Below are 19483 nucleotides of genomic sequence, written 5' to 3'. Positions count from 1 at the left end.
ATCCAGTCACGTGATCCAGAAAGTCTAAGACCAGAGAAAAACATGGCCTTGTGCCCAGGGATGGCTGCCCTCCAGGTCCCCTTCTTGCAGGGAGGGCAGAGCAGGGGCAGAGGCCACCTGCTGGCGAGACACCTGCTGCAGCTTGGGCACTGGGCAGAGCTGCGTCCTGACCATGGCAGCAGGTTCTCCCCAAGGGGGCAGCAGGTTCTCCCCAAGGGGGCAACAGCTCACCTATCTCGACCCCTCCTCACCTGTCATTGTGTATCAGCAGAGCCAGGCGCCCATAGTCCCACGCAGCTTTCCGGAGGAAGGAGTAAACCACAAGGACGAGCTACAGGCCAGGAAAAGCAATGTGGGGTGGGAGAGTTCATGGATCCCTTCCCCTTGGCTGGCCCCCCGCATTCCCTTGGGGGAGACTCTGTCCCTAAGGTCCCCAGGGAGCTCCTCCACTAGAAGGTGAGCTCTGTTGGAGTAGGGGCCATTCCTTTCAACTCTGGGTTGCCAGCGCCCAGCAGCTGCTGGGTACAGAGTGGATGCTCAGAGTTCGTTGAATAAAGGAGCTGGTGGTATGTTCAGAACTATGGGACCAGAATGTGCCTTGAAGACCTCAGCAGTGAGAAACAGGCGGGAGGCCAGGTGGACCTTTGGACAATGATGCATGGAAGAGAATCCCAGGAATTCGGCCTGTTCCTCCAGCCTCTTCTCTCCGAGGCCCACCTACCCGGGCCACCCTAGGCAGGACTGACATTCAGGTAGTTCGTATCACTGTGGCTGTTGTCCATTTGGACAACTGGGTCCCCCACTGTATCACCTGTGAAAGTTCAACCCTGTCTGAGGCTTTACTGTCTGCCTCCTGCAGTGCCCAGGACTCACCACCCACAGGGCGATGTTGAGGCACAGCACGGTGGGGACACCCCCGAAGGGCTGCCCCTGGAGGACGGTGCTCCGAGACTGGAAGCATTCGTCCACTGTCATGTTCTTTAACCTTCCCCCTGTACTCAGTTCCTCCGGTGAGGCAGACATCCTGGGAGGTTCCCTGGGGAACAGAGGGCGTCCAGGTCAGACACAAAGATTCCCTTGCATTTTGCAAAACACAGAAGCCTGATGGGGAGTTGTGGATGGGCACCGAGTGCCTTGGCCAGGCTGGGCCACTCCATACCCAAGACAGGAAGGTGAGCCCACGAGATGGCACACAGCCCTGTCCTGCAAGAGAACAGCTGCCTCACACCCAGGGCCGGATGACAGACTGGCTCCGGTTTCCTGGGAGAGTTCTTATTTTGTACCACTGGATCTCTGGAATGAGAGCTGTAAAGTGCACATCCAAATGGGTCTTTCCAGTTCTACCTTGGGAAGTTTTTCTTGTATATAAATGAACAAATCTCACAAAGGTGGGTCAGACCCCAGCGTGGAAATGTTCATGTTGGAAGTCAAAACCGCTGTGTTCACGGAACGCCCGTGCAGATAGGGCTCAGTGACAACCATCTCTGCATTCAACAATCTCTGATCCAGTCACCATCCAGCCATGGTAAGGGCCATAGCTCTTAGGGGATGCAGTGCCTGGCACGTGCAGTGACTCAAGAAAGGCCCCTGTCTTTTTTTTTTTTTTTTTTAACTTCTGTGGGTACATAGTAGTTGTATATATTTACGGAGTACCTGAGATGTTTGATACACGCATGCAATGAGATATAAGCACATCAGGATAAATGAGGTATCCATCCTTTTGAGCATTTATCCTTTGGGTTACAAACAATCCAATTATACTCTGTTAGTTGCTTTAAAGTGTACAATTAAATTATTTTTGACTATAGTCACCCTGCTGCGCTAGTAAATACTAAGTCTTATTCATTCTGTTTTTTGGTACATATTAAGCATCCCCACTCCCCACCACCCCCATACCCTTCTTAGCGTCTGGTAACCATCCTTCTACTCTCTATCGCCATGAATTCAATTGTTTTAATTTTTTGCTCCCACAAATAATTGGGAATATGTGGAGTTTGTTATTTCTATGCCTGGCTTAGAAAGGTCTCTGTCTTGCAGGCATTTGAACTAGGGAGACCAGCACCTGCCCAGGGACCTGAGCCAACTCCGCGAGCCTGAACATTCTGGTGAGACATCAGTGCAGAGCCTGCCATCCCTGGCATCCCATTCCTCAGGCATGGATAAGAGTGGGAAGGGCGAGTGAAAATGGGAGGTGTTCGGTAGCTACTTGAACTTATCTGCAAGGTGGTTCTTCTCTCAAAAGACTGTTCATTTTGCCTTCAGACCTCACCTCTACCTGGAAACCCCTCACTTCCATTCAAGCAAAGTAGACTCATTCATCCATTCATTGATGCACTTGAGTATTTGGTGAGCAACTGCTTTATGCTAGACAAATGCACCAGTGAACAAGATAAATAAAAACCCCTCCCTTGTGGGATTCCACAGGGGAGACAAAGTGGAGGGATGCAGGTGAGGTTAGAATTGTAAAGGGGTGATTAGGGAAGGCCTCGCTGAGAAAATGACATTTGAGCAAGGACTTGAGGGAGTGAAGCATGCAGTTGCGGGGGAAGAGCACTTTAAGCGGAGGAGAGGCCCTGGGCTTGGAGCTTGCCCGGAGAGCTGGGGAAGCAAGCAGATCAGTGGGCTGCACAGGGCAGGGTGAAGGGCATGGGGAGTGAGCCATGGAGTGAATTAAAACGACTTTTTTTTTTTTTTTTTTTTTTAAAGAGAGAGAGAGACTTGCTCTGTCACCCAGGCTGGAGTGCGGTGGCACGGTCCTAGCTCACTGTAGCCCCCAATTCCTGGGCTCAAGCAATATTAAAGAGTAGCTGGGACTACAGGTGCATGCCACCACACCAGGCTAATTCTTAACATTTTTTGATAGAAACAAGGGTCTCACTGTGTTGCCCAGGCTGGTCTCAAACTCCTGACCTCAAGTGATTCTCCTGCCTGGCCTCCCAAAGTGCTGGGATTACAGGCATGAGCCGCTGAACCTAGCCCACAATAACTTGCTTTAATGAGAACTCTTTGATCCTCATAGGGAGACTAGGTGAGGGAGCAGGAGGGGTGAACAAGCAGAGAAGCAGACGTGGAGAGCTCAGCCAGGGTCCGAGCAGGAGACAATGGTAGCCTGGACTGGGATGGGTGCAGTGGAGGTGGGAGATGTGCTCAGATTTTGGAAATATTCTGAATGTGGAGCCAACAAGATTTGCCAGCAGATTAGACAGGGGATGTAAAAGAGTGAAAGGAGTCGAGGATGACTCTCAGGTTTTTGGCCTGAGCCACTGGAAGACAGAGTTGCTGTTATGGAATGGGAGAGGCAGAAAGTGCAGGATGGAAATGGACAGTGGAGGGGGAGTGGGTGCAGGGGTGCGACCAGGAGTTGAGTTTGGAACATACTAAGGGGAGATGGGGAACAGAGAGTTGGAGAGGTGAGTCTGCAGTTCAGAAGAGACGGGAGACACAAATTTGAGACAAAAGCCACCAGCATAGCGACAACTCTTCAAGGCAAAGCCCTGAATTACAGAAGAGAATGTAGCGGGAGGAGAGATCCAAGGTGGGAGCCTCGGGTGCGCCAATATCTACAGGGCAGGGGAGGAGAAAACAGAAGGACACTGAGAAGCAGCAGCCAGGGAGGAAGGAGGAAAAGCAGGAGAGGGTGGTGTCCTGGGTTGAATGAAGACAATGTTTCCAGGAGGAGGGAGGAACCAGTGTTGATGTGGTCAAGAAAGATGACAACTGTGAATGATCCATGGTGTCTCTCTCTCTCTCTCTCTCCTTCCTTTCTCTCTCTCTCTCCTTCCTCTCTCTCTCTCTTTCCTTTCTCTATCTCCTTCCTTTCTCTCTCTCTCTCTTTCACTTGAGGCACGAGCCACTGCGCCTGGCCAAATTAGCCATGGTTTAAGCCATGTGCAAGTGGCTAGACTGGAATAGGCTCCAGAGAGAATGACAGGAGAGGAATTGGAGCCAGTGAGCAAAAACAGCTCTCTGGAAGAGTAATTGGAGGTGAAAGTGGTTAAGATGGGAGAAATAACACATTGTATAGTGGTGGGAGTGATTCAGTAGAAGAAGTAGGAGGAGGGGGGGACTGCTGGAGCAAAGTGAGACTGTGAGAGGGTTGGGAACTAGTGCACAGTGGAGATGTTTGCTGAGAGCCAGGCTGTTGGCTGGGTGAGCGTGAGGGAAGGCAGCACACATGCCCAGGTGCTGGCTGGTCCCAGGGGTGGCAGCAGGAGCCAGTGAGTGTTCTGTCCTTACTGCTTCTAGTTTCTTTTCTTTTTTTTTTTTTTTTTGAGACAGAGTCTCACTCTGTTGCTCAGGCTGCAGTGCAGTGGTGCCATCTTGGCTCACGGCAACCTCTGCCTCCAGGGTTCAAGCAATTCTGCTACCTCAGCCTCCTGAGTAGCTGGGACTACAGGTGCCCACCACCACACCTGGCTAAATTTTGTATCTTTAGTAGAAATGGGATTTCGCCATATTGGCCAGGCTGGTCTTGAACTCCTGATCTCAGGTGACCCACCCACCTCGGCCTCCCAAAGAGCTGGGATTACAGGCATGGGCCCCCATGCCCAGCTTTGCTTCAAGTTTCTCAGTAAAAGAAGGAATGAGGTCTCAGCACAGTGTGAGGTGGTGGTGGTGGGCGGATGTTGGATGTTTGGGGACAGGAAAAAAAGGTAGAAATAGAAGTCTAGGGGAACGAGAGAGGATTTATTAGGGAAATGGAGCAGGATTGCCAGGCAACAGTGGGGCCCATGGAGGCTTATGATCTTGAACTGATGAGGGCAATCAGACTTGCTATGCTGGATTCACCCGTATGGTTGCAGGTGTGGAAGACTTAGCTGGGGTAGAGGTTTCCCCAAGCAAGTATGAGCATAAGACAAGAGGGCTGATGGTGTAGCACATGAATAATTGTAATGATTTGCCATGGAATTTGAGCCAGGAGAGAAATAAGATGCAAGATGGGTGAGGACCAGGGAAAGGTACTGGAGTTCCAAGGGGAGATAGAATTGTGGACGACTAGTGGGTGCACAGCAGAGGGAGTTGCACTCAGAAAGTGGGATGTTGGGATGTTTGGTGCTGAGATGAAAGAGATTCCAGCTATTGGTGGTGATCGGGTCTCGGGCATGACCATGGGAGCGAGCAGTTGAGTATCAGAAGGATCATCTTTGTGGAGATGTGGACATAGACATCAGCAAGAATGAAGACAGGAAAAGCACTGGGGAGACAGTCAGGGGGGAAGGGGAGAGTAGCCTGGGGGACTCCTTAATGACTAACAAGATGTCTAGGCTGACATCTGTGGGTCCAAGACAGGGGGCTTTAGAAAGCAGGGAGGAAGAGTCTCAATGTTGCCAAGGGGAACAAGAAAGACATGTCTCCATCCCCAGACCAGTGGTGTTGGTGGGGAAGCAGGAACCACCCTCTGAGAGGGTGGTAAGGGAAGCTGGGCTGGGGAGTCTCCCAGTCAGAAGGTGAGGAGACTGAGGAGCTGGGGATGCTTCTGAGGATTATGGGTCTGCGACCCCGAATCTCAGCTCTAACGCTCGCTCATCGCTCATCGGGTGACCTTGAGCAAGGCACTTATGGTCTCCATGCCTCACTTTACTCCTCTGTAAAGTGGAAATGGCAACAGCCATTAGTCCCCACTTCACAGGGCTCTTAAGAGGAGTGAGTTAGGATGTGTTCATCTTGTAGAACAATGCCTGGAACACGGAGCATCACATAAATATTTGCAAAATGAAGAATGGAGATCCAGGGGGCACCATGGAAAGGTTCCAGGAGTTGGAGAGGGCTGAGAGATGGGGATGGAGCAGGAATGAAGGTAAAGGGATTGAAGCAGGGGATGGGAGGTGGCCTGGGAGTCTGGGCTGCTTGCGCTCACTCACAGAACCTGCGACGGAGGGCCTGAGAGTAGTCCTGGAAAAGGAAGGGGTGCACAGAACTCTTCCCACTCCCACCCTCTAGATTAGCATCTAGCAGGATCCGGGAGTCTCTTGCTTGTCTTTCTCAGTTTCCCTAATTCCTGCTCCATCGAGCTCTGCCTAGGCCACCCATGGTTTCCTTGTTTCTACCCCAGCTGGCTAATTAACTCACTCACTAGCACGTTTAGCCAAATGCAAACTCGTAATAGTTACATCGAACACAGTACACTTTAATGGCATGCCTTCTGCCAAAGCATCAGAGTAGCGGCCAATGGCATTTCTAGGGTCTCTTGGAGGAAGGAGCTGGCATCTGAGCTACCTCGGGCTCTAGGTCAGCTACGGCAGGAGGCTGCAGTTCTGCTGGTGGTCACTGGGAGGAGCCCGCGCTAAGGAAGCGGGCAGGGGAAGGTGAAGGAAAGGCGATCCTGCAGGTGGAGAGGTCTGGGGAGACTTTTCCCACCTGAGTCACTTCTCCAGTGAAGGTCCACGTCAGGCCCAGAGGCTCCACTCAGCTACGGGGCTGCTGCAAAAGAACAAAATGCGGTGGAGAGACTACAAGACTTACAGACCCAGGAACTCCCTTGCCGGCAGCACCCTCCTTCAGGGCCCCTTTGGTTCTCTTTATGCTCAAATGCACACCCTTTATTAGAGCTCTGCTTTGCAAATAGTTTCTCCTGGTCTATTGCTTTTCTTTTCATTTTCTTGATGGTATCTTTTGAAGTACAGAAGTTTTGAATTTTGACAAAGTGACCAAGCTGAGATGTGAAGGGGGTGTAGGAGTTAGTCCTGTGCAATGGGAAAGCCTGGGCAGAGGCACCCATATTGGCAAAGACCCAGAGGGAAGGCCGAACATAATGTTTTGAGGAAGTGAAAATGAATGGCAGTGGCTACAGTGCAGAATAGATCACTACTGGCCCATTCATTCATTCACTCAACAAGAATGCACTGAGTATCTATTTCCGCTGGAAGTACAAACATGAGGTCCTCTCTAGGGAGCTCACATCCCAGCCTTTGGGGTTAGGGAGAGGACTGCTGTTGGGCGGCTTGGACCAGGTGGCCCTTCTACCTGGGAGGACCCCTAGTTACAAGGCCCCAGCCACTAAGCTTGGAGTGGGGCAGAAGGTGGGGAATTCCATCAAGCAGGTTGGTCAGATGCAGGCTTTCAGCTCAACCTGACTGTTCAACCTGCAGGGCAGTGAGGGAGGAAAAGAAAGGAGACAAGATCCTCACCCTCTCCCACCTCACCACCCTCCTCAGCTTTCCCAGGCAGCAAGCAGAGGCAGTAATGAGGGAGGCTGTTGCTGTGGAAACCTAGAGCAGCACCAAGCCTTTTCTCCTCATCCCTTCACCCTCCCTGGACCTTACTTCTTTCTGGAGGGAGACCTAGCTCTTGGGTGCAAAGAAGGCAGGCAGAAAATCCAGATTTTGGCTTACTGGAGACTAAAGCATCAGCACTGGAAAGAATGAAGCTAGAAACTCTGGGATGCCAACAGAAAACACAGCAGGGCCACCAGCTTAGACATCACTTTCACAGCATGGGACAAAGGCTGCCTGAGGCAATGGGAAGGATCAGGCTCTCTGAAGCCACTGACTGTACTTAATCCCAGATCCACATTTGCTAGCTTTGTGACCAGGGGCAGTGACTTCATCTCTCTCAGCCTCAGTTCCCATATCTGGAAAATGGGTATAATAACAGTATTGCCTCGCAGGGTTATTGCAAAGGGGAAGGAAGATAGTTCACACAAATCCACTTGTACAATGCTTGAGAAATATGACTGCTTAATTAGCCAGCGCTGCTGTCCCCTTCATCATCAGCTTATTTGTCAGGCTATGGTGAGAGGCCCAGACTGCACAGTCCCCACACTCCTCCTTCCAGCCTCTCTGTTCTGGGGCAGGCAAGAGGAGAGATGTGAGGATGGAAAGGTCCATCCACTATCCCTCAGACTGCAGCTGGTAGGTGGTGGTTGTTTCTGTCCTTCCTGTGCATAAGCAACAAATGTCAGCCTTGCTTTGTGGGCCAAAGAGGGGCAGTGGGAGATGATGTGAATGCTGGTTGATGAGGCAGGGTTTCAGGTCCCCTCCTAGCTGCACATCTTATCTGATGGGAAAGTGTGTGGCTCTCTTCCTGTCCCATTTCTCTTCCATCCTGGGTTCCTATGCCAAAAGCTGGCAGCTCAGCTGTTCTAGGCTTGGGCAAAGTTGTCCTTGGCAACTGGGCAAAGGCTTCAAAAAGAGCTAGCTTTGCCTTTCTGTCTGCCCCATCCTACTGCTCACTCCCAGGCCTCCAGACCTAGCCTGCTTTCATCCACTGCTGCCCTAACTAGCAAGGCCAGCACTTTGCTTCCCACTTCCCCTTCCAGATGAGTTAGACATCTCAAGGCCAAAGCCAAATCTCAGGGATGACCCCAGAGTTAGGATGGTCCAGGAGAGCCTAGGGAGGGATGAATTTTATTAATAGCTATCATTTACAGAGCAAGTAATATGGGCTAAATATTTTCTATTTAAGTACTAGCTCATTTAATTCTCATAAGTACCCTAGGGTATGAGAATCATCCCTAAAGGCAAGATAAAATTAAGGCCCAGAGAGGTTAAACAACTGGCTCAAGGTCATGGCCCAGAGAGGTTAACTGGCCCGAGGTCACAGTGCTAGTGAGTGGCAGAGGTGGCCCTGAAGCCAGACCATTTGTAACCCTCTGCTTTGCTGGCCCTGAGCCTCTGCTGCTCTGGACATGCTGAGCAGGGGGCAGAGGAAGGGGATGACCTTGCTCAGACTTTAGTCCAGGGACAGCAGCTTCCCTAGCCTTTAGGGTGATGCAGCGGAGAGCAGAGTGGGCTGAGCCAGGAACCCAGGCTGGATCTGCAGCCACTAAGCCTGCATTTCCCAGCACAGCCCAGGGCCCAGTCTGCTCCACCATCCCCATGAGTTCTCAAGAACTGGTCCATAGGGCATGTGTTTTGGTTTGGATTAGAGAATCACTATAGCCACAAGCCATGTCCTAGGAAAAGATGCTACGGATGGGGAGCCACCCCCACCTTCTCCCCTGACCCCATGACCCCCAGAGTGCACAAAGCCACAGCTCCTGCCCTGCCCTCTTACCATTTAGCCTTCCCAGTAGTTTCAATAATTAATCACCTTTTTGTAAACAACAGGTAAGATTATCTCCCATGGTTCTGGACTTAAACAAACAAGCTGGGATTCCTGGTCCTGGGCATCACCTCCCACCTCCCCTTCTTCCTTCTTCTCCAGGTCTCCTGTCCTGCCCCCATCACCTCTTGCCCCTTCTCACTGAGGGCCCCCCTCTCAGCGAGGTTCACTCTCACAGCTAGGGGGCTGGGTACTATTGGAGGAGGTGTGGAGAGAGGGAGGGTGTGTCACTGGAATGAAGGGCTCTGGTTCACATCCTTTACCACTGACATGTCCACTGGCCATAAATCTTTCCCTAAATATCAGTAAGCCCTTCCCTGCTCCATACCATCCTCAAACTCCTCAAATCTTCACGACGAAGAGTGGTTTGCTCAGCTTTACACATGGAGAAATTGAGTCTCCAGCAGACATGGAGATTTGCTTAAGGCTGGGGAAAATGGTGGATTGGGGATAGAACTGGGGTTTTTGGCTCCCCACTCACTGCTTTCAGTGACTCCTTAGCCTGGGAGGGGGTCATTGGAATCACCTAGAAGGTGTTTAGTAAATCTAGATACTCATGTTCCACCCCAGACATTAAGCATGAGGATCTCCAGTCAATTATTGTGTGCAGCCAAGACATAAAAGCACCAGACTGAGATTTCCAGGGTTATTTGCACCTAGAGAAGGAGTTCTTGATGACCCCAAAAGTTTTCTCACTCTTCCTAAATAAGGAGAGAGGGTGGGGAGATGTGGGGGTAAAGGATGATACCTCACTGCCTCTTAAACCATGTCACAGCGTGGCAGTTCATGAGGCTGGTCCTTATATTCTCCTCCCATGCAATCTCTTCCCCCTCCCCAAGCTGGTCGCAAATCTGTGGAGAGTTGGCTGAAAATCTCCAGAGGCCCACACCACCTCTTCACTGGAAGTTCCAGGCTCTGGTATTCCTCCCGTTACCCCAGAGGCCACTGGCCTGGCTACTTCCTCAGGGTACTCTCTGTTCTGCCCCACCAGCCCCCTTATTCAGAGTTGCTTGCCCCACCCCTACACAGCTTGAGGCACTTCTTCCTGGACTTTGGTGAGCCTTGGTCTCATCAGCATTTAAAGCCCCTGAGTCCAGCTTATATTCTACTCCTCTGAACCTTCTTTCAGATGACCAGCCCTGTCTGCACCTTGTTCCCACCCTCTTCACACAGCTGGCCTTGCAACCACTGCCTGGGACTATCCTCTCACTTTTCCACGCACATGAGCAGCCAGCTCCCCAACAAACCCATGGGCTCTTTGATAGTAGGACCATGTCTTTCTCTTATATTTTCCATGGTTCTCCCAAAGACCATCACATAGTCGGCCTCAATGAGACAGAAGGCCCTTTACCCAGAGACACACTCAGGGGTAGGAAAGAATAAAATGTAGGTGGTTTGCACACATTTGCACAGTGCACAGAGTACATGAGTCCCAAATTTTTGCCCCCACATAGCGCACATTGGTTACCAAGTTTCCCTCCCCAAGTCACTGCAGGGAGCGGAAAGAGCATACAGCTGCAGGTAAGGAGACTGGGTGTGAATCTGGCTCTACTGTTTAGCAGCTGCTCTTTGACCTCTTGCTATTCAGTTTTTTTCTTGAAGATCATATCTGTCCTGCATATACCAGGGTGGTTATGAGGGTTAGTTAAAGGAGATAGTGCATGGAGACTCTTTCTGTAAACTGTGCCACAAACATAAGTTGTTGCTTTTGCTGTCCTCTTCATAGGATCGAAGCCAGCCTTCCCTTAGAGGTCCCCAAACGTCCCCTCCGCCACAGTGGCTCCTGAAGCCTCAGCACGTGGTGAGAGGATTGGAGTTCCACCTTGCCATTGGGCCCATGATGTAAGCAGGGCAATGATACCATCGCTCCGGGCTGGGTCCAGCAGGGCTCTCAGTACCATGGACAGCACCATGCTGGGCAAAGGCATTTCCGCTTCTGCTGCTCTCTGCCAGGGCTCGTGGGCAGGGCCAGGCAATTCTTGCTGGTGCCTCAGCCCAAGAATAAGAATAACAGCTAACACTTATTGAGTGAGTTCTATGTGCCAGGCCCTGTGCCAAGTCTCTTCAGGTGTCGACTGGGTTAAACCTATCAGGTTGCATGTGGGACACAGTTGATGCCCTCAGCATCCATTCCCATCTCTGTGCCTTCCTATCTTGCAGAAGCTGGAAAGTTAAATGCTACATTACCTTGCAGCTGGGGTTCTGGATACAGATTAGAGCCCATCAATTAGACATGCTGGAGATAGATTTACAAGGCTGAAGGGAGGAGAGGGAGGAAGAGGCCATCTCCCTGATACTCAGGCGGCGTTCTGCTGACAAGCCATGTCAAGGACAGGAAGGGAGTCTCTGCAGGAAGTTCAATGCCCAGTCTCTGGCTCCCAGGGAGGAGGTGGTGTGAGAGGCAATTGTGGTAAAAGCTGCAGCAGTTTTCTTATCCCTGGGTAGCAGGTGAAAGGACGTGAACTCCATGGCTCCAGTAATGGCCCTCCTGACTTGGAGAGAAGTAATTTGTCTGGAAGGACAGTTCTGCTCTGTTCTGAAGACCCAGTTTCTAATTTTTCCAGTGACTTCAACACCCTGCAGTTCCCTGTGTGAATCAAGCTGACTACAGCCTCATGTCCCAGTCCTGGTTTTACTTGAGATTCCTAGAGTGTTTTTTGTTTCCTATACAAAGACCAGGCAGGTTATATTATTATCCCATCTTATGAATGAGGAGTTTCAGGCCCAGAGAGGTTAAGAGACTTGCCCAGATCAGGGAGCTAGTACCGTGAAGTTAGGGCCTGAGCTGGGGGGCTGGTTCCCCAGCCCCCTCCTGATCACTTTGCTGTGTGCCACCCTCAAGGCAGAGAACACTGATTCCAACAAGCAGGAATGAAGCTGCTAGGCTCAAGACGGAAGTACATCGAAAAAAGGAAAGGCTGACAGGGAATACTGGGACCACACTCCAGGCTCACGTGGGTGTAGCCCCTGAGGGGCCTCAGGAGGAGAAAGGGGCAGGAGAGGATATGGGCATTTGTGATGGGCCAGGCCTTCTTATGACTATCCCACTGAACATCGTTTATTCCTCACAAGCAACCTGAGAGGTAGCAGCCTAAGAAGTAAAAATCAGTATCCCCATTTTATATATAGAGAAACTGAGGCTCATAGAGGTTAAGTAACGGCCTAAAGTTACACAGCTGGAGAGAGACAGAGGCAGGATTGGAATCTAAGTGTCTGGCTCCACTACATCATGCAGCCTCTGAAGGCACAATTCCAGGAGGACTGTATTTCTGGGGTACAGGAGGATGGCCTCCCACATCTGTACTACATTTAAGGGACTCCCAACTAAAGAGAAGGACCAGGCAGCTTCTATTATTATCCCATCTTATAAATGAGGAATTTCAGGCCCAGAAGGTTAAGAAACTTATCCTCTTAACACCTCTGCGGGTGGCAGAGGGAGCTGGGATGCGTCGGGAGAGAAGGTGGCCACTTGGACCCAGGCTGGAAGCTGAGAGTGTTGGCTTCCCCACCCCATCCATCTCACCTCTGGTACCCCCCCAGAGATGCCTCTCCTTGGCAGGAAGTTTCTTTTCCTTGTCCTCCAGACCCTGGACCACAACCCATGTCTTTCTGCCCATGCCCCTGAGTCCATGAGCAGCCATGACAGTGCCCCTGTGGGGCTGGAGACAGAAGGCAGAGGCAGCTGTGGGGATGTCACAGTCACCCAGCTCCCTGGGAACTGGGCAGTGACTCAGGGAGACACGGGGAGGAGGACAGGTGACTCCGTGCCTATGTTAAAAAGGTAAAATAGGAAATAAAAACAGCAGGACACAATGCTGCTAAATGAAATGGTCTGGATTCTAAAAAGAAAAATAAAAGAAAAAAAACTAAATTATATCACATTCTTTTAATAGTCCTTAACATTTTTTTCTGAGTTTGAAAAACTATTTAATATGAATATGTATTGTTGTTTCTAATTAGAAAAAGATCATATATTAAAAGGAAGGCTTGAGATTGACAGGCATCCATGTAACCAGCTTTCCTCCCGCATCAAATCCCTCTTCCCTTCCTCAAATGCCCTCATTGTGATCAGCTCCCACTCAGACTTGTTGACGGGGAGGAGAGGGTGGAGGGACTGAGCTCTCACGGTGACATGGAGCCCAGTGGTTCCTGTGCAGGCTGCCTACTCAGAAGAGTCAAAGCCTGAATCCAATGCCATCTCCTCTCCCTCCCCTGTCAGGATCTGGCTGGGCCACATGCAGGCAGATCAAGACTTGACTTTGCACCATCGAAGCCAAGGTGGCCACCAGGTCCCTGGGCGTCTGCCTGGAAGCCAGAGGCAAGCCCCCATCCCTGCTCCACCCCAGGTCAGTGGCTCCTCCTGACAGCAGTGGTACTGTGCTGACTACAGCATCAAGTCCCAGGGGCAGAGACCAGGAAGGGGACTTGGAGGCCTCCCCAGCACAGCTCTTACTAGGGCAGGCAGGAGCAGCCTCCCCAGCCCCCTGCCCCAGCCCTCCCACCTCCCTACCCCAACTCAGTGGATCAGTGGAAGATGGTGGCCACTGTGGCCCCTCTAGTCATTTTTTGGGGTGGTCTAAACCTAGACTCCTATAGGGAAGGGAACAAAAGAGAAATGGTAGCCTCCAGGAGGTGGGGGGTGGGGTCCTGAATGGGCCTGGTCTCTAGACTACCTCTGAGCCTGACGGAGGGCCTATGTGCACTCTCCTCCAGGTGACAAAGTATGTTTACAAAGTCATCATCTCACCTGGCCCCCACAGTCCTGCCAGAGGAGAGGTACCAACTGTCCCCATTTACAAAGGAGGATGCTGAGGCCCAGAGTGGGTGCACAGCCTGCCCAGGCTCACACAACTAGCAGCTGAGCAGCAGGGGTGGAGATCTAAAGCCAAGGCCCGAGCTTTTGCACAGCTCCCTGCTCCTTCTGACATCTGAGCTCTCGGGTCCTGTCCTGCTCCAGGGCAGAGGCTGGGACTAGGGGAGGCCCTCTTGGTCCCAGGAGCCTCTCCAGTCTCACCTCCCCCAGTTCCCCACGAGGAGTCGCAGCTCCAGCCAAAGGAAGGCCCCTTGCCCATCAAAGGCCTTGGTTGTCTCTGCCCCCTCCATTCCTCCCCTCTGTGGAGGACCTTGATTCTTGCCCAACAGAAGTGCTCCATTGGCAAGGCCCAGTTCAACTTGCTTTCTTCAGGCAGCCTTCTGGGTACACCCCCAGGTCTTAGTGATCTCACCCTCCCTTCCATCCTACTGTTCTCACTTACTCTTTCCTGAGTTCTCACCCGGGTAGGGGTTGCTAAAGAGGATGAGATGTGTTCCTACCCTCCTCAAGCTCATTCTAGAAGGGGAATGAGAAAGGCCTTGGCTGAAAGGCAGTGACAATGCGGTGTGAGAAGGGCTGGCAAATGCACCGAACCCAGTCTGCAGTGCCCAGGGTGGCCTCCTGGACCAAGCTGTTATGGAATCAGCTAGAAGGGCTTTCTTCGCTCTCCTTAACTTTGCCACCAAGGCCTGGGTGTGCTGCCCTTCTAGTGTTCTGGCTTCATCGTGTCAAACTTCCCCCTCACTTCCATCTCTAGCCTCCTAGGTTGTTCCCTCGGTGTCTGGAGCATTGCCATCTTCCCTCCTGCCACAAGGCCTTTGTATATGCCAGTCCCACCACCTGGAAGGTTCTCCCTCCCATTACTTGACTCATTCTCCTCCTGGTTAATCTCAGCTCCATTTTTGCTTCCTTAGGGAAGAGCTCAGGCCAGGCCCAGCTCCCCAAGTCCCATGCCTCCGAGCATCTTGGGAGGCAGGCATCATGCGTGCAGTAAATGTGGCTTTCTAGTACTAGACTCTCTGGGCCCAAGTTCTGCCTCTGCTACTTACTAGCCCCATGTCTTTGGGCAAGCTTCTTAACCTCCCTGTGCCTCAGTTTCCTTACCTGTAAAATGGAGATGTTAATAGCACATGCCTTATTGGGTGGATGTGAGGTTTAAGAGAGCCAACTCACATGAAACATTAGAGCAGTGCCTAGCACACTGCAATGGCTCAATAAAGTTAAGTGTAATTTTCCTTGTTGTACCTAGTACATTCGATGTTGTTTACGGGATGACGTAACAGATGGCTGACTCCCCACACCTCCCCGCAAAGGGAAGCTCCTTGACAACAGAGCCCTTGGCTGTGTTTGCTGATTATTTCCTCTGCTGTGCTGGATAGGGTTGAGTGCTTTACGAATATTTGCAGAAGAAAGGAAAGATCGGCAGTGGATTGGGGTAGGACTCATTTGGCCCCCATGATGTCAAACCCAGAGTGTTTTGGCTGGAGGAGATCTTACAAATCATCTAACTTAAGCCCTCCTTCCACAGAGGGACAAAAGGAGCATTTCCCTGGTCTAGTCCCAGAGGGCTGAGCAGCCCTTGCCCACCTCTGTCTCCCCCTAGGGCTTTGCTCAAAGACTGTCATGGCAAATCTCAGACTGGGGCATCTGTTTCTGTTTTGATTTTTTAAAAAATGTGGTGCATCTCATATTTGAGTGTTGTGGAGCAAATACATTCACCACAACTGGGTGAAGCTGCAGGATCCAGTTCAACCCTGAGTTACTGCTGCAATTCTCGTCTCTGTGGCAACAAGTCCCCACTGAGTCTTCAGCCAGCAAGGCTGGGCAATGGCTCAGCTCAGCTCCTGCAGGGCCCCTGGGCTAAGATGCCGGCAGGCAGGCAGCATGGTTCTCCCTCCAGCCTCTCCCCTGACTGCTTCCTCCGTAGGAGTCTGGAGGGGGCAGGGAGGAGCAGAGGGAGGTGAAGCAGCCATAGGGATACAGCAGCAGAGGCCCCAACCCCAGAGTCAGCTCCAGCTAGAGCTGGGTTGAAGGCTGCCAGTGGGGAGGTGCCCACCAGCAGGAGCAGCCTATTGGGGCCACCCACCCCACCTCCTGCTGCTGCCAGGATGGGCTCTGATCAACCAAAGCTCTGCAGCCAGTCCCACTCAGATCCAACCAGCTGTTGACAATTTATTACTGTCTAGACAGAGCCAGCCTTCACTGAACACTTGCTCTGGGCCAGCCCCGAGCTAGGCGCTGAAGAGGCAGGGATCCATAACATATGGCCTGTCCTCAGCAAGCACACAGTCAGGTGGAGGAGACCCAAGTGGTGTGAAAGCAGCCAGAATAAACGACAAGTGGTGCATGGCCAGGCAGGAAAAGCAAGATGCAGACGGCACATGGAGAATGCTGCCTCCTGCATGTCTCTGTTTCCTCTAGAAGGATGCACAAGAAACTGTTGCCAGTGCTTGTCTTCCAGGCGGGGAACTAGGTGGCGAGGAAGCAGGGTGAGCAAGCCTTACCTTTCACTCTGTTCTCTTTATTGCTTTTTTTTTTTTTCCCCCGAGATGGAGTTTCACTCTTTTGCCCAGGCTGGAGTGAAGTGGCAGGATCTCAGCTCACTGCAACCTCCACTCCCCCGTTTCAAGCGATTCTCCTGCCTCAGCCTCCTGAGTAGCTGGGACTACAGGCGTGCACCACCACGCCCGGCTAATTTTTGTAATTTTAGTAGAGACAGGGTTTCACTATGTTGGCCAGGCTGGTCTCTAACTCCTGACCTCAGGTGATCCACCCACCTCGGCCTCCCAAAGAGCTGGGATTACAGGCATGAGCCACCACACCCAGCGTCTTTACTGCTTTTTGAATTTTGTACTATATGCATACCTAACTGTTTCGAACAAAACAACAAAACCAAACTGAAAAGCAGCATCACCAGGTAAATGTTGTAATAAGGATGTAGGCTTCTCAGTGCTGGACACCCAGAGTGGAGGAGTGGATAGCTCTGACACTCAGGGGCTCTCTCTCCTCTCAGGAGCTCAGCGCTCCATGTGCCAGGTAGAGGAGTGTGTGTGTGTGTGTGTGTGTGTGTGTGTGTGTGTGCGTGCCTGTCTGCCTCTGTAGCTATGTGTTTGGGATGTGTAGAGCTACTGGGCTGAACAGTTTCCTTCCAAAATGCATGTCCACGTGGAATCACAGAATGTGACCTTGTTTGGAAGTAGGGTCTTTGCAGATGTAATTAGTTAAAATGAGGTCATACATGATGAGGGTGGCCCCTGAATCCAACAACTGCTGTCCTTAGACGAAGCCATGAGAAGACAAAGGGAGAGACTGGCGTGAGGCAGCTACAAGCCAAGGAATGCCAAGAACTGCTGACAACCCCCAGGAGCTAGGAAGAGGCGAGTAAGGATCCTCCCCTAGGTCCTGCAGAGGGAGCATGGCCCTGCTGACCCCTTGATTTCAGACTTCTGGCCTCTAGGACTGGAAGAGAATAACTTTCTGTGGTTCTCTTCTGTGGTAATTTGTTGCAGAGTCCTAGGAAGCCAATACAGTGGGTCTATGAATTGGTGCTTGTGTGTTTTGAGGTGTGTGTGTCCATGTGTTTGTGTGTGTATCTGAGTACGTTTTGAGGGGTATTTGGTTGTGCTTGGGAATGTGTTTGTGATTATAATCTGGGTTTTAGATGCTTGTGTTTTGGGTTGCATGCATATTTATGTGTTCATAGGTGTGCATATTGAGTTGTATACACTTGTGTGTTTTGGGGCTTGTGTGAATGTATGTGATTTTAGCCAATGATCTCTAGGGTCTCCCTTAGCTGTGTCTGCCCTGGGGCCCCGCTGCAGGCAGCACGTAGAAGGGATGCTGGGCAATGGCAGCGGGGATGGAATGAACTCAAGGCCAGGTGGGAGCAGCATCCTGTCTGGTCTAGGACCACCTGGGAGAGGACACGGGCATCTCAACTGTCCCCATCGCACCTGCCCTGTCAGTACAATGATCTCAGCCTCGGGATTGGGGGTCCAGTAGGAGCCATGTCCTGGGGGCCCAGCCCCAGGGGCCTTCTTGGAAGCCTTCAGCAGGGGAGAGACCCCCTCACCCCCAGAGACACACTACCTCCTCTCCTCTTTGGTGTTAGTTTACGGGAAAGTGAACGCACACCCTTGAAACATTACAGCAATGGGTCTCACACTTTGGTGGGTCACAACCAGCAGCAGGGCTTGTTACACCACAGATCGCTGGGCTCCACCCCAGGGTTTCTGCTACAGCAGGTCTCGGGTAGCGCCTGAGAATGTGTATCTCCAACAAGTCCCTGAAGGATGCTGATACCGCCGGGCCAGGGACCTCACATTGAGAGTCACTATCCTAGACCACAGAACAGGAGAGGGGGGCTCCTCTTCAGCCTCCTCATTCGACCCCCAAGACTTTGGTGTGGGCAACCTCGAGTTTGAGGACAGGCCCTGGGAAAGTCAGGCTCCAGCTGATTCTTTCAGTCTCACTGCCTCTGCCAGCTGCCCACCCATCACTCACAAAATAATTTATTCAGCAAATTACGGTCCAGACTCTGTTCCCTGAACTCGAGGTGCCTACAGGCAAGACACAAGGCTCTAGTGGGTACACAGACCCCTAAGGAGACCATAACAAGACCACATAGCTGTACTCTGGAGCTCTGTTCAAGGAGTACTGGGAGCACAGCGGAGGAGCTCCTGCCTCAGAACTGGAGAATCCCGGAAGGCTGCCTGGAGGTGCCAGCTGAGGCAGCTCTTAAAATATGGATACCTTCTCTTTGCTGTGGATGTGACCACAGAACACTTCCCACTTGGTTTTCTCTCAGCTACCTTGCTCTTAGCCAGCCTACTGGGAACATTTTATGAACGCTTTATTAAACTGTCACCAAAAAAAAAAACAAAAAAAAAAAACAAAAAACAAAAACAGCACTAGATCAATTGAACTGAGTACTTATTACCCTTATTACCTGCCAGGGGCTGTGCTAAGACTCTGGAAGCACAAGAGCACCTCTATCCTCACATCACCACCAAGATGGGAACCACTGTTCTTAGTGAGATTTGAACCTAGCCAGTTGGCCTCAAGGCATCACATTCCTAGCCTGAGGACACATGGGCCTCCTACCCTGTGGAGAACAGGGCAGAACGGTCCAGGAGGAGACCTTGGCACGCATAAAAGCCAGCCGAGAGGCAGATGGGGAGCGGGGGCAGGACAAGATGTGAGCCTAGTTCAGGTCCCCTGGATGGAAATGCACCACCCCTCAGGGGCAGCAGAGCCAGGACGGGGACCAGGTTGAAGCCTGTTTCTGGGCTCTGGCACCATCTGTTTAAATAGGGCTGGAGTCACATTGGCTGCCTCGTGTGCTCTCTGAGTACAGCTGGTCCAGTGATGGGTGGGAGGCAGATAGCAGAGGATGTGGGTCTGGCTCACAGGGCCTCACAGGGCCTGGGGGCCATGAGGGGCCTGAGAATCCCTGCTACACTAGTGGGAGCTCTCACAGGTTTGTTTGTGATGAAGGTTAGCCCTGCAGGGAGGCTGTGCTGAGAGGCTGAGGGGTGGTGGCCGGCACAACCTCCATGACTCACGGTGGCCCCACATCTTAGCTCCCTAGCAGTCTCCATGTGGCTCTGGGGATCACCATAGCCTCCT

The 19483-nt window shown here is 51.7% G+C and overlaps 1 protein-coding gene across 17 annotated transcripts in view; it reads right to left on the bottom strand.

Annotated features, from left to right (window-relative positions):
- Positions 1-19483, bottom strand: part of TMEM63C (transmembrane protein 63C) — a 76753-nt gene that overhangs the window by 37460 nt on the left and 19810 nt on the right. For 5 of the 17 annotated variants that reach the window (XM_005561877.4, XM_015454039.3, XM_005561880.4 and 2 more), the window contains 3 exons: positions 6358-6420; positions 874-1036; positions 252-331 (listed from right to left, as the gene is read on the bottom strand). In XM_005561877.4, coding sequence (XP_005561934.1) covers positions 252-331; positions 874-1023 — 230 coding nt within the window. In that variant the 5' untranslated portion in view covers positions 1024-1036; positions 6358-6420. The other 12 variants (XM_015454036.3, XM_073997945.1, XM_045396805.2 and 9 more) reach the window with 5 other exon arrangements.

Source organism: Macaca fascicularis, chromosome 7 (assembly GCF_037993035.2).
Source record: "Macaca fascicularis isolate 582-1 chromosome 7, T2T-MFA8v1.1".
Lineage (NCBI taxonomy): Eukaryota > Metazoa > Chordata > Mammalia > Primates > Cercopithecidae > Macaca > Macaca fascicularis.
The sequence above is the reverse complement of the archived record's forward strand: the minus strand, read 5'-3'. Positions and strand labels throughout refer to the sequence as shown.